Consider the following 13923-nt stretch of genomic DNA (forward strand, 5'->3'; position numbering starts at 1 on the left):
TGGCTTAGATTATGTCTTGTTGATGATGGTCATAGCCTGGCATATGTGGGATTGGTAATGTTACTTATCACTTGTCAGTCTTGCCTCTGGCCTCTAAACAGAGTTACAACTTCATCACAATTAACAGAATTTTCCTATACATGGAATTAAGGGTTATAGAATGGAGGTGGTCAGAGGCACATATCAGCCATGCCCTAAATGAATGGCAGAACAGGCTCAAGGATCCAAAATGGCCTAGCCCTGCTCCTAAGACTCAAGTTTGGTCGATTGCTTTCTACAAAGGCAAACCAAAATGGTTCCAGCAATACTTATATAACACATATTAATTTATTTGTTACGAGAAGTGGCTTTAACAGCAATTTATATAAGTTTGAACTTAAATACTCACTGGGAACCAATGAAGGCCACATCGAACCAGAATGCCAAACCATGGACTAACCCTGAATGTAACATATGGAACTTGAATGGAATTTCTATCCTGTAATAATAAATAAAGTAGTGAAGACATTTGGGAGAATAATGTCAAATTGATATTAATACTACTAAAAATAGTCACAGCTCTAGAAGTGTGCACAAGGGACATCCTGCTTCCTACATATATATCTCTCTCTCTCTCACACACACACACACACACACACACACACACACACAACCTCAGTGCTGTTACAAAACAGAAGTTAGGAACCACAAACTTTAACCACCTAAGTAACTCTAGAGAGCAGTTTCACTAACTTTGAATTAGTAAATCAACTCCAAGGTGTAAGAGTTAGCTGAAAAACCCTTCAAATCTCCTTCATTCAACACTCACTAAACCTTTCCTCCCCCTTTCCCTACTTACTGAAGCCTTGCTGCTCCTGGCAATGAAACTGCTGCAGGCGAGACTGCAGACAATACACTGCAATTGCCTAAAACTCCAGTAATTAGATATCGACATCCTGTAAAACAGGTTTTAATTAAGATGTGACATTTAGTTTTTTTTTTCAGTGCTGATTGCACAAATGGTTTTCAGAAGCATTGCAGCAGTCTGCATTCAATGTAAAAATGGTACATTAAGTGATCAGCACAAAAAGGTACCTCAGCAACAGCAGTAAGGTCCAGGCATTCTCTCATTTATGCAAGAGTGCATAGCTGGCTGTACTTCCACTAAGCGGAAGAATTACAGGTAGTAAGCAATTACAATATTCCTACATCTTGTAATGATTACAACAGAGCTGTTAGTGCAATCACTGTAATGCTAAAGAGCATGCAGGTCAGCTGTCAATGGCTACAGAGTGGCAAAAATATTTCAAAGCCATCTCATGAACGTGTAGTACAAATTAAAATTTAAAAAAAAAATCACCATAAACCAAGATTATGGGTTATCTGGGAGCAGTGAGGGAATAGTCCAGGCTCTTTGCTCACAAACTGTGCTGCAAGTATAGCCCTACTGATTATTGCCTGTGGTCACTCCCTGATATCCACCATTCTCCAATTGATACAAACAACCATCATCTCAGGTGACTGGAGAAGGAGTTCACAGCAAAACACAAAAAAAAACATGGAGTTGAGGATTCAGGGCTGCAGAGCATCTGGTTGACACTGGAAGTGAGTGTGGCCAGCATCACCATGTGCTACATTAACCAGGCATTGGATGTAGTGTGGATCTAGGCAGAAGTAGATCAGAGCAGACCTACTGTAATTTCACGAAAATCTCACCCCTCCACATGTTTTGTAAAAGAGGACAGAAAAAAGGTCACAGTATTCAATGTGCACTCCTTGACTCAACATTATTCACCCAAGCTTGCTATACAACTCATTGGTTTTGCAAAAATTATACAGCTAATAATTTGTACATTATCACAAATGCCCATTTACATACAACGATACAAGATTCAGCCATCTCCATTCTCACATCAACTTACCAGTGACTGCAGAGTAATCGAACTGGTCAGGCCTTCTGCAAACAAAAGTCGCCCAAATAACCCTCACTGCATCTATCATTTTGTTTTAAGATATACCTTCTGGGTTATTTTCGTGAAATTACAGTACTTCCGCCCTTGTAATAACCTTAATGGATTGGCTGTTGAAATAACCAGGAAATTTAGCGGTCCTGCAAGCAAATCCTGATCTTAGCCAATTGACTCCAGCCCCAATAAATACAGGAGATGTGTGGCGATTCTGTGTGACTGGTGCTCCATCAGCCCTGTTCATTGTGACTCCAGCCCCAGACACAGGAGTTGTGTGACGATTCTCTGGGACTTGTATTCCATCAGCACTGTGCACTCTGAGTTCGACATCTTACCGGTGCAAATCATTCTCTTCGGCTTCTAGAAAGTTCACTGTGTACTTCACCGACTTGGCCATTAGAATCCTGATATCAAATGTGTCCTTAAAAACACAGTAAAATAAATCACTAACCCTTGTAAAGAGAGGCAGCTTGCACCTTCACAACACCTAGGGACACAATGGAGATAAGTACAGAATTTGGAGTCAAGATACATTTAGTTGCCTCGCATTTGAGTTGTGGAAATTTCCTATACCATCGACTTTTGAAAAAAAGTATAGACGTACTTTTCAGTCAATTCCTTTCATGTTGTCTTGAATAAACCAAAACATATTGGCAAGGAGTCAAATGGCCAATCATATCGCAGCTCAGCTGCTTCTGTACATGTTTGACCATCATGAGTAACAGAGCCAAATACAATCCAATCCATACTCAAATATCCATATGCTTATTTTAGAACCCTGGTCACTGAATAAAAGCAATAAAGCCATTCTCTTCTCCAGTGCACAAGCCCAAAGTTGTTTGTCACAACCCAGGTTTTGGCCTGTTAAACATCAAATACAGATCAGGTATCCACTATCCTTAAGTCTGAAAATCAAAAATCCGAAGGTCATTTTGGAAGTTGATCCAAATGGACATGTTGATATGTTTAGATCTGGTGTTTTGGACATAAGATTTTTTTGGTTGGTTCAAATGGACCTAAAAGTGAAGTTTATTTTCCAAAGGCCCGAATTCAGTGTATCTACAGGTCCATTTGGGAACTTTGAAAAGAAAAATTTCACTTTTCGGCCTATTTGGTTTAGTGATTTTCTTTTCTCTCTCTACCAGCTATCCCTCCCTCAAAAAAGGGTGCAAACCAACTACAGTGGATCCAAAAACCAAAAGTATCCTTTTATCCAAAAACTAGGTGGTCAATTCCTGACCTGTATCTTCAGACTTAATATTCAATCCTTAAAATTCTCCCAGCAACACAGTGAACAAAAATTTATGGTGCACAATTAAATAGATTTTAAATTAGCATACATTAGTATTGCTCGCAACACACTCACCACAATAGGCTGCTTGAAGTATTCATCTACTGCTGCACCTCGGAGGGCTGATAAATCCACACCGTGGAAAGATGGCTGATACCTGGTATCAAGCACAAGATATGCTAGTTAGTCACAAGAATCAAAAGAGAAAGCAGAACTGGATTCACCTCAAAGCTAAAATAAAACAAAATCAGACAGAACGATGCCAGGTTCAAAATGGAGCTAGTAACAAGAAAAAATAGTAAATGTAATAATTGGCAAAGTTCACAAACAACAAAAAGCTTTATTACAGCCCAAACTGTAATGTCAGCAGTGCCAGAATTATTTATACAATGGAGATCAAGACAACCATAAAAATAGCATGTGGTCAGTTCAATGCTTGGACTAGTCCACGTTTATGACATTCCGTAAAGATTTGGATCTCAACAGTGCCAGAAAAGAGGATAACTTTCCCATAATCAGGGCAAACTGCAGAGAAGTGTCTCGATAAGTACTCGTGCAACTCTAAGTTCCAGTGCAGTTCTCATCGCATCTTGCTTGTGCAGACTATCCTCAGAAACATCCCATCGCAGTGCAATGGAATTAAGGGAAGTAGGTCTGTTCTTCAGTTCATTGTACTGACTGAATGGCAGCCAGCAACATTTCTAAAGAAACTGGAAAAGCACAACAGCACTAGCTGTTGACAAATTAGAACTTCAAATGGCATCACCTGCCAAAAGCATTTCATTTATTTTTAACCAAGTGACAGAATTCCAGCTCCAGCAGAATAGCGTAGACAAATATATTTCTAGAGACCCAAATATACATCTCAAATTACTGAGGGCAGTAGTGGTAGAAAGAGGGAGTTGGGAGAATAAACACTGTTGTAAAAATGGTCCCAGATTACATCAGGAATATTGTATAAAAGAAACCTGTGAACATCCCTTTGTGAACATCATTTGCTGACATGAATTTTACAAATATAAGTGGTTTCAGAATGCATCTTGTACATTTGGGTCAGGTAACAGACATTTATTTCAGCTGGTGCATGCTTAAACAGGTTTTACTATACAATGTGTTGCAACAGATGTTAAAGGGATCTGTTCCTGCACCAGGAAGACCTGGGCAGATTTGGATTGATAAACGGCAAGTAATATTGGTGTCACACAAGTGCCTGGCAATGACAACTGACAAAAGAAGGGGAGTCCAAAACTAGAGGGCGTAGGTTTTAGGTAAGAGGGGAAAGATTTAAAAGAGACCAGAAAGGTAACTTTTTCACGCAGAGGGTGGTGTGTATATGGAACAAGCTGCCAGAGGTGGTGGTGGAGGCTGCTACAATTACAACATTTAAAAGGCATCTGGATGGTACATCAATTGGAAAGTTTTAGAGTGATATGGGCCAAATGGGACTACTTCATTTTAGGGTATCTGGTTGGCACAGATGAGTTGGGCTGAAAGGTCCGTTTCCGTGCTGTATAACTCAATGACTATAACACTTTTCACCATGTACAAAAGCACAAACCAGGAGTACAATGGAATATTTTTCACTTGCCTGATTGAATGCAGCTCCAACAATACTCCAGAAGCTTGACACCATTCAGGGCAAAGAACCTGCTTGGCTGGCATCCTGTCCATCACATTAAACATTCACTCCCCCTACCACTGGTACACAGTGGCAGTAGGGTGTACCAACTATAAGTAGTGCAGCAACTCGCCAAACCTCCTTGACAGCCGTTTCTAAACTGCTGACTTTTACTGCTTAGAATGTAGAAGGGCAACAGATGCAAGAGAACACCAGCACCTACTTGCAAGTTTCATTTCAACTCTCACATCTTTCCTGATTTGGAACTGTAATCACCACTTCATTACTGTCGCTGAATTAAAAAAACTTGGAACTTCTTCCCTAGCATCATCAGGTGTACCTACACCACACGGAATACAGCAGTTCAAGGTGGTTCACTGCCACCTTAAGATTAGCAAAACTTCTATTGAAATCATGAAGAAAATATAGTGCAGACTGAAGCTTAGGAGAGAAAGAAGAAAAAAAGAAAGAAAACACTGATCCAGAGTGAAATTAAAAAGGAAGCTTTTAAAGACAAATCTAAAAAGACACATTTAAATAGATGTTATTGAAACTTGAAAGCACATGGCTGGACAGTTAGGGTATGGATGCTATACTCAGATGGAGAATTGCACGATTGATTGATGGACTGATCTAATATCATATGTACTGAGGTACAGTGAAAAGCTTAGCTTCAAGCAGATCACAGTAAGCAAGCATGTACAGATCAAAAAAGACTTACACAACCACCTGATGAAGGAGCAGTGCTCCGAAGGCTATTGCCTCTAAATAAACGTGTTGTATTATACCTGTGTTGTGAGATTTCTAACAGAGGTATACAGGTTACATTGCACAGGGAGTGCGTTAAATGAGATCAGCGTTAGCAAGATCAGAGTAATTTTTACAGATTTAGAACTGAAGTTTAAAAAACTGCAGCATAGTTATAAGAAATGCTAGATCTGCTGTAGGGAGCTTGCAAGGAGTCAGTGTTGGCTTAAATGCACAGGATTTGTTTGCTCCTAAAGAGGCTGAACATTGAATTCAGCCTGCATTGAAACAGCTCTGGTACAAAGCATTTTAAATATGTAAAGCCACTTGTTCTAACACATTTAACTCACAATATGAAACAAGTGCTTTCTGCAGAACTTTCAGTTAATAATTACTCAGATGGGGAACAGACTGTTCTGCCTCAAAAACTGTCCTCCCACACGTCTGAAGACCCCTCCCCAGCAAAGCAGAACAACCATCATACCAGAAGTTTGCTTTTGTGAACTGTTCCATGTAAAGCTGCTCATCTGTAAAGGGCGCTAGGTGAACGTCACCAAGGGTTGGAAACAGATTACCTAGAATGAAAGCAAACGCTCATTAATCATTGCAGGCATATAAAATACACCAAAGCAGGCCTGGCTATCCACCAGTACAACGTAATAGCAATACACTTTTGAAACTTGGATGCCATGATGTCAAAAGCCACATGGCTTAATTTAACCTGAAGGGTGGAGGTCAATTGACCTGGGTCTTCTCTATTGCTGAGCAACAGCAGCGAAGATCCGAGAGTTGGTCACCTATTCATCTGTCCAGCTGGACCTTAACAGGTGGTAGAACAGGGAGGGCAGACCAAATAAAAAGGGAAATTAATATGGACAGAATGAAGAAGGTAGGAAAAATTGATTGCAACACTGCAGAACTTGCACTATTCTTAATGCAGCAATAAAACAAGCCCTGGTTTTTCTTGCTAAAATCAAGTAGACAACTTTAGGGACAACTATTTTGATGAAAGCTGACATCAAGGCCATAGAACAAAGCCATGCAAGTTACCCCACTTGCTCGTAGGACATTTGAATGAGCCCAGGAAAGGACATGAAACAGATGAGGCTCCACATTACAGAGCACACACAAACTTGGCAAACATATACTTAAATTTTGAACACCAGACCATTGGGACAGTTAAGAGTTGCTGACTGCTGATCAGGAACAGTCTACAGACAAGGAGCACACTGAAATTGGTTCCAGGCCTGATCCTTTTTTTACCTGCCACACTGGTCAATACTGAAGAAGGAATATCAAAGAGGTATTTAATATATCTGTGCATTTGGAAAAAGTGGATTTGACAGTAGTAAAGATTGATTATATGATTCAACCCATGACACTCCAACTGGCTGAATGTCTCAGTAGGAGATAGTCTGTTAACTATAGTCTTGACAAACGAAGCTCATGTTTTAGTGAAACAAAATATGAACTTTAAAAACAATTCAAACTCATGCCTTTTAAGCAGCAGTCAACTAGGAGCAACAAACAAAAATAAAACTGAGCGAAGAACCAGCAGGCCAAGAGGATGTGGTGATATTATCACCAGACCAATGAGTAAAAAATGAGGTCTGCAGATGCTGGAGATCAGAGCTGAAAATGTGTTGCTGGTTAAAGCACAGCAGGTTAGGCAGCATCCAAGGAACAGGATATTTAACGTTTAGCGCCAGAGCCCTTCATCAGGAATGAAGGGCTCTGGCGCTAAACGTTGAATTTCCTGTTCCTTGGATGCTGCCTGACCTGCTGTGCTTTAACCAGCAACACATTTTCACCAGACCAATGTCCAGGCCAGATTGCTGGAAGAACATGGGTTTGCCATGGCAGATAGTAAAATCTAAACCAATGAAAATTTAGAATTAAAAGCTAGTGTTATGGACCAATTAGGGCTGGGTTATAAATGCTGGCCCAGCCATGAACAAATGAAAAGAAATACCTAAGAATGCTGGTTTGAACCCAAGTGTCAAAAAAAAAACAAAGAACAGAGAACAATACAGCTCAGGAACAGGCCCTTCAGCTCTCCAAGCCTGCACTGACACATTTTTCCCTTCCGTACTACTAAAACTATCTTTGCTTACAGGATCTGTATCCCCCCATTCCCGTCTTATTTATGTGCTCGTCCAGGTGCTTCTTGAATGCTGCTATTGTGTCTGTTTCCACCACCTCCTCTGACGATCTGTTAGAGCTTGATACCCTCTGTTTGATTAGCTAGTTTTGTATCCATCTTGCTGGTTCACCCTTTTTACCATGCGACTCCACTTTTAGTACCAGTCTGCCACAAGGGACCTTGTCAAAGGCTTCACTGAAGTCCATGTAGACAACATCACCACCTTCCCCTCAAATCATCTTCATCACCTCCTCAGAAAAGTCGATCAAGTTAGTGAGGCATGACCTCCCCACACAAAACCATGCTGTCTATTGCTAATAGGTCTGTTTACTTCTAAATGTGTATAGATTTTGTTCTTGAGAATCTTTTCCAATAATTTTCCTACCACCAACGTGAGGCTCACAGGTCTGTAATTTCCTGGATAATCCCTGCTACTCTTCTTAAACAATGGGACAATATTGGCTATTCTTCAGTCCTCTGGGACCTCACCTGCGGCCAAAGAAGATACAAAGATGTCTGTCAACACTCCAACAATTTGTTCTCTTACCTCCTTCATTATTCTGGGATGGATCTCATTAGGACCCGGAGACTTATTCCGCCAATTTCTTCTCTTTGGTGAATACTGACATGAAGTATTTGTTTGGGACTTCACCTACCTCTTCTGGTTCCACATGGAGATGGTCTCCTTTGCCTTTGTGTGGATCAACCCTTTCCCTGGCTACCCTCTCACTTTTTATATGTATAAAAAAAGACTTTGGATTCCCCATAATTATGTTTGCTCATGACTTTTCATGACTCGTTTCAGCCTTCTAATTTCTTGTACAAGTTCTTTCCTACTTTCCTTATATACTTCAAGGGTTCATCAGTTCTCACCCTTCTAGACTTTACTTTTGTTTCCTTTTTGACCAAAGTCATAACATCCCTGGTCATCCAAGGTTCATATAACTTGCCTTACCTACCCTGTGTTCCCACAGGAATGTGCCACTCTTGAACTCTTATCAACTGCCATTTGAAATATTCCCACCTGTCCCATGTAGATTTACCCTCAAACAGCTGCCTCCATCAAAATTCTCCAGTTCCTGCCTAATATTGTTGTAGTTCACCTTCCCACAATTTAACACCTTCACCAAGGACTGCTGTTTTCTCTATCCATAAGTATCTTAAAACTTATGATCTTATGGTCACTAGTCCCGAAGTGCACTCCCACTGAAGCTTCACTTCACCTGGCCGGGCTTATTTCCCAAAACAAGGCCCTGTATGACCCCTTCCCTGGTTGGACTGTTTATATTTTGTGTCAAGAATCCTTCCTGAATGGCCCTTACAAATTCTGCCCCATCCAAGCCCCTAGCTAGTGAGTCCCACTCAATATAGGGAAAGTTACAATCACCCACAACTACCCTGCTGTTTTTACATCATTCCAAGATCAGTCTACACATTCTCTCCTCTATCTCCTGCTGGCTGTTGGGAGGTTTGTAGTATACCCCCAGCATTATGATTTCACCTTCCCTATTCCAGAGTTCGACCAAAGGTCTGGTCCAGATCCAAATCCAAAAGTTGTATCAAATATGCACTAGCATGTATACAGTACACACTGCATGTACACCTAAAGGCACTGCTATAATACAATCCACGGCAGTTGATTAAAGAACTTATTAACTTATCATTGATTTCCCCAAAGACAGAAGCACCGTTAGTTCTCATCTCTGAAGATTGGATGTCAATGTTTAACATCATCCTAGACTGAAATGGGTTGGAATCATCTTCACATCTCTTTGTCAAAATAAATAACAAGCATCAAGATGAGGACACATTAAATCACATTCAGTATCCTAGAGTAAGGATCTTGAATCAAAGGAGGCAAGAATGCCACAAAAGGTCAAAACTCAAGACAGATAATTTACCAGGTGAGTTCTTAACCATATGGTTCACATGACACTCCAAGGTCACACATGATCTGTGGCTCTCAGAAGACACTATGCCTGAAATTGTCAGCATGCAAGAAAATACCTTGAGCAGCATAAACGAGCTGAGATAGCTAACTATGCTCAGAGATGACAGGAGTATTTGTACTCTTGGGTCATATAAAGCTAAAAATCACAACACCTGGTTATAGTCCAACAGGTTTAATTGGAAGCTCACTAGCTTTCAGAGCGTCGCTCCTTCATCAGGTGATAGTGGAGGGCTCAATCCTAACAGAATTTATAGCAAAAATTTACAGTGTGATGTAACTGAAATTATACATTGAAAAACTGATTGTCTGGGTCATATACAATGTGGCACGTTTAATTTTTTGGATTGTGTACAAGCAGGACAGTTCTATTTATAAATCAAAAGCCAGCAATCTAATACTATGCTGTTAAGATAAATCATTCCAAATAAAAGGATACATCCTCAAAATTTATATCTAGGGAGATACAGTTGATGAGAGTCTAGTGGGATCTAAACAGTGAGACAACTTTGACATAAAACTGCCCTTAGTCTTGCAGCCTGCAATTTAATCATGTTGTCTGGCCAGATTGAAGATTAGATTGTGCATTTTATTGCTTTGCACATCTGGAGAAGGGCGTGGGGAGCGGCGAAAAATAAATGAGTGTTAGCTCACAGCTACAATTACGTGACCTGTCAGCCAGTAAAGAGGTTAACAACACTTGGTAAAATCTGACTGAGATTACTCCAACACTCATCTGTCAGCCATCCAGAGACTGAGGTCCTCAAGAAAATTATGTGCAACTACTCTTTCTAATCCCTCACTCCCAGATGGCTAGCTCACGTTTCATATTTGAACAGACTGAACTTTTGTTTAGAAAGGAGTGGGCAAAATGAAAACATTTAAAAATGAAGACCACAAGCTGTACTTCAGCTTACTTGATACCTCTGAGAAGGTTCGACTGCTTTATAAATGTGTGAGGATACATAAATACCCAATAACAGGCAGAGCAGACCACCAAATGAGCCAGCTACATCAAATACTGAAATTATATTAAAGAACATCTCAAAGAAAACTTGAAGTGAAAGGAAGACCAGATTTTCAACGCATGACACTCAGGAAATCAGACATAAACTGGGCATTTCCACAAAAATGTCCAATATGTTTGGAACACAAAATATCAAACAAAAATATGAATTTTCTACTGATAGCTACAAGTTGTAACCCCCTCCCAAATCCTGATATTTCTCTCGAACACCAAATAAAATGTAAAGAGAGTGAGAGTTATCTGTTCAAATGGAATCTTACTTCTACAGGACTAAAAAGGAGAATAGTAACGTGATGGGTTTTGAGGCGGCTTGGGGAGAGGGGGAGAGGAGGAGAGGGGGAGAACAAAAAAGAGGAGCTGGGATAAGTTGAGGATAGGTCAAATAGGTTATCAACCTGAAATGCTTCTCGTTTCTCACCAAAGATGTTGCCAGACCTGCTGAGATTTTCCAACTTTTTGTTGCTGTTTCAGATTTCTAGCATCTGAAGTATTTCGCTTTTGTGTTGTTATGGAGGGCAGGCAAAATTAAATGACAAAGATAACTAGAGAATATGAGCAAGTGCAGGCCATTCAAACCTGCTTCACCATTCAATGTGATCACAGCTGATCATCCAACTGAGTACCCTGTTGTTGTTTTCTCCCCATACCCTTTGATCTCTTCAACCCCAAGAATTGTATCTAACTCCTTTTTCAAAGCATTCAACATTTTGGCCTCAACTGTTTTCTGTGGCAGAGAATTCCACAGGCTCATCACACTCTGGGTGAAGAAATTTCTCCTCATCTCAGCCCTCAATGGTCTACCTCATATTTTTCAATGACCCTGGTTCTGGACACCACAGTAACCAGTGACATCTTCCCTGTGTTTACCCTGTGCGGTACTACTAGAATATTCTTGGTTTCTATGAAATCCTTCCCAATTCTTCTAAACTCCAATAGATAATGTCCTTATTGATCCACTCTTTCTTCATGTGTCATTCCTGACATTCTAGGAATCAAGATAGTAAATCTTTATTATACTCTCTCTACAGCCTGAACACCCTCAGGTAATGAGATCAAAACTGCACACAATACTCCAGATGTGATTGCACCTAGGCCCTGTACAATTGCAGCATGATATCCCTGCTCCTGCATTCTAATCCTCTCGCTATGAAGGCCAACGTACCATGTGCCTTCTTCACCACTTGGTGTACCTGCACGCTTACTTTCAGTGACTGTTGTACAAAGACACCAGAGTCTCATTGGACTTCCCACTTCCCCAATTTATCACCATTCAGATAATAATATGTACTCCTGTCTTTACTACTAAAGTGAATAACTTCACATTTATCCATATTATACTTCAGCTACCATGCATTTACCACTCACTCAATTTGCCAAATCACACTGAACCACCTTTGCATCCTCATCACAGCTTTGTATTGTCTGCAAATGTAGAGATAACCCATTTAATTCTTTCACCTAAATCATTAAATACATATTGTAAATAATTGGGGTTCAAGTATTGCTCCTATGATACTTAACGAGACAGTGCCTGCTACTCAGGAAAAAGACCCCATACACTACCTCCAAACCCAAGAGCTATAACTGTAATCTTTTACATGGGATCTCACTGAAAGCTTTCTGAAAGTTCAAAAATCCTAGTCATTGCTTCCTGCTCATCAATTCTGCTAATTACATCCTTGAAAAATTTAATTGATCTGTCAAGTACAATTTCCCTTTTGTCAATGCATGCTGACTCTGTCCGATCTAGTTCACTATTTAATAGCAGAGCAGCTGGAAAAGAGTTGCTCATGGACTCCAACATTTTGCCCACTACCCATGTCAGGCTGACTGATGTATAATCCGGTTTTCCCGATACCATCTTTTTAAAATTGTGGGGTTACATTAGCTTACCTTCAATTCATAGGATCTGGTCCAGAGTCAGAGTCAGAGTCAATAGAATCTTGAAAGGTGACCAATGTTTCCACTGTTTCTAGCACCACTTCCAATTATTCTGGTAGGAAATCTAGCTCTGGGGATTTATCAGCCTTTAATACCATCAATTTCCACAACTCCATTCCATTCCACACTAATATGGAATTCCTGCAGTTCCTCCCTCTCACTAGGATATTATTTACATTCTTATTTGAGAAGACGGAACAAAACTGGTCTGCCATCTCTTTACGCCCCATTATAACTTTTTCTATTTGACATGTAACAAAGAGGCAAAAAAAAAGAAGTGGTAATGATTTTAATGAATAAACAAAGCATTTGCCCAGGTCTGAACAGTAGAATGAATGATGTCTCGGTCTGAAATTTGAAAAAAAAACAAGCTCAAGACATGGTAAAAACAAATTAAAACTAAAGGAAATTGCCGAATTCAATAGGCCCTAACTGTAAGAGGTGCTGCTTCTTGAGCTTACTTTTGACAAGATATTCTCACTTCACAAGGCTTTGACAAACCGGATGTGAATCACAAACCCCACAGGAGATCCTCTTACCAAGGAATTAACTTTCGTTTCCGGCACACAGTGAATTTCACAAATGAGCACACATCCTTAGTCCCAAAGTAAAAATCAATTTCCTTTTCTGAGCTAGAGTGTGCTTGTTTCTTCCTGTGTGTCAACCTTTGGCAGTAGGTCCTATTTTAAAAGCAGCATTCCATACGCCTTTCATGTACAATTTCCAAAAGGACAAACAGAACATATTTGATAAGAGGATGAACCAGACACAGCATTGAGAAAGGGAAATATCGACAAGATTTTAAATTGCTGCAAGTTATTTATATTACTAAATGCTTAGTGTGTGATTGCAGAGTTAGCCGCTGTGACCATGTCATGAAGGATCATGAAAGAAGTTTTGAAATCCTGTAATCAATTACATGAAAAAAAGTGTAATAGCATGTAACCTCCCAAACCTGCAGTAAAATTAGACACTGCTCTGGATTATGGTGATGACTGGAGGCAAAGTACAATGCATAGGATTGTGCTTACTGGGCTAGCCAATTAGACACAGGAGTAAGAATAGTCAATCTGCCTGTCCAAAGCAAGTTTGCTGTAAACTGGAGCAATCCTGAACTTGTGATGATCTGTCTGGCATTGCATTGCATCAGTGCCCCATGAAATCAAGAGTGCTAACAAAGCAGTTTGACACCACCAACTCAAGTTAGGAGGAGCAGATTCCCTCTCCTCAGAGATTGTTTTCCGTCTCATCATTGTGTTGCC

The 13923-nt window shown here is 40.1% G+C and overlaps 1 protein-coding gene across 3 annotated transcripts in view; it reads right to left on the reverse strand.

Annotated features, from left to right (window-relative positions):
- The window catches only part of carm1 (coactivator-associated arginine methyltransferase 1), a 78742-nt gene that overhangs the window by 25941 nt on the left and 38878 nt on the right, over positions 1-13923 (reverse strand). For all 3 annotated transcript variants that reach the window (XM_060854893.1, XM_060854892.1, XM_060854891.1), the window contains exons 7-10: positions 6087-6177; positions 3313-3394; positions 2282-2367; positions 389-478 (exon numbers count right to left, since the gene is read on the reverse strand). In XM_060854893.1, the coding sequence (XP_060710876.1) occupies positions 389-478; positions 2282-2367; positions 3313-3394; positions 6087-6177 (349 nt within the window). The remainder of the gene's footprint in view (positions 1-388; positions 479-2281; positions 2368-3312; positions 3395-6086; positions 6178-13923) is intronic.

This window comes from Hemiscyllium ocellatum, chromosome 45 (assembly GCF_020745735.1).
Source record: "Hemiscyllium ocellatum isolate sHemOce1 chromosome 45, sHemOce1.pat.X.cur, whole genome shotgun sequence".
Taxonomy (NCBI): domain Eukaryota; kingdom Metazoa; phylum Chordata; class Chondrichthyes; order Orectolobiformes; family Hemiscylliidae; genus Hemiscyllium; species Hemiscyllium ocellatum.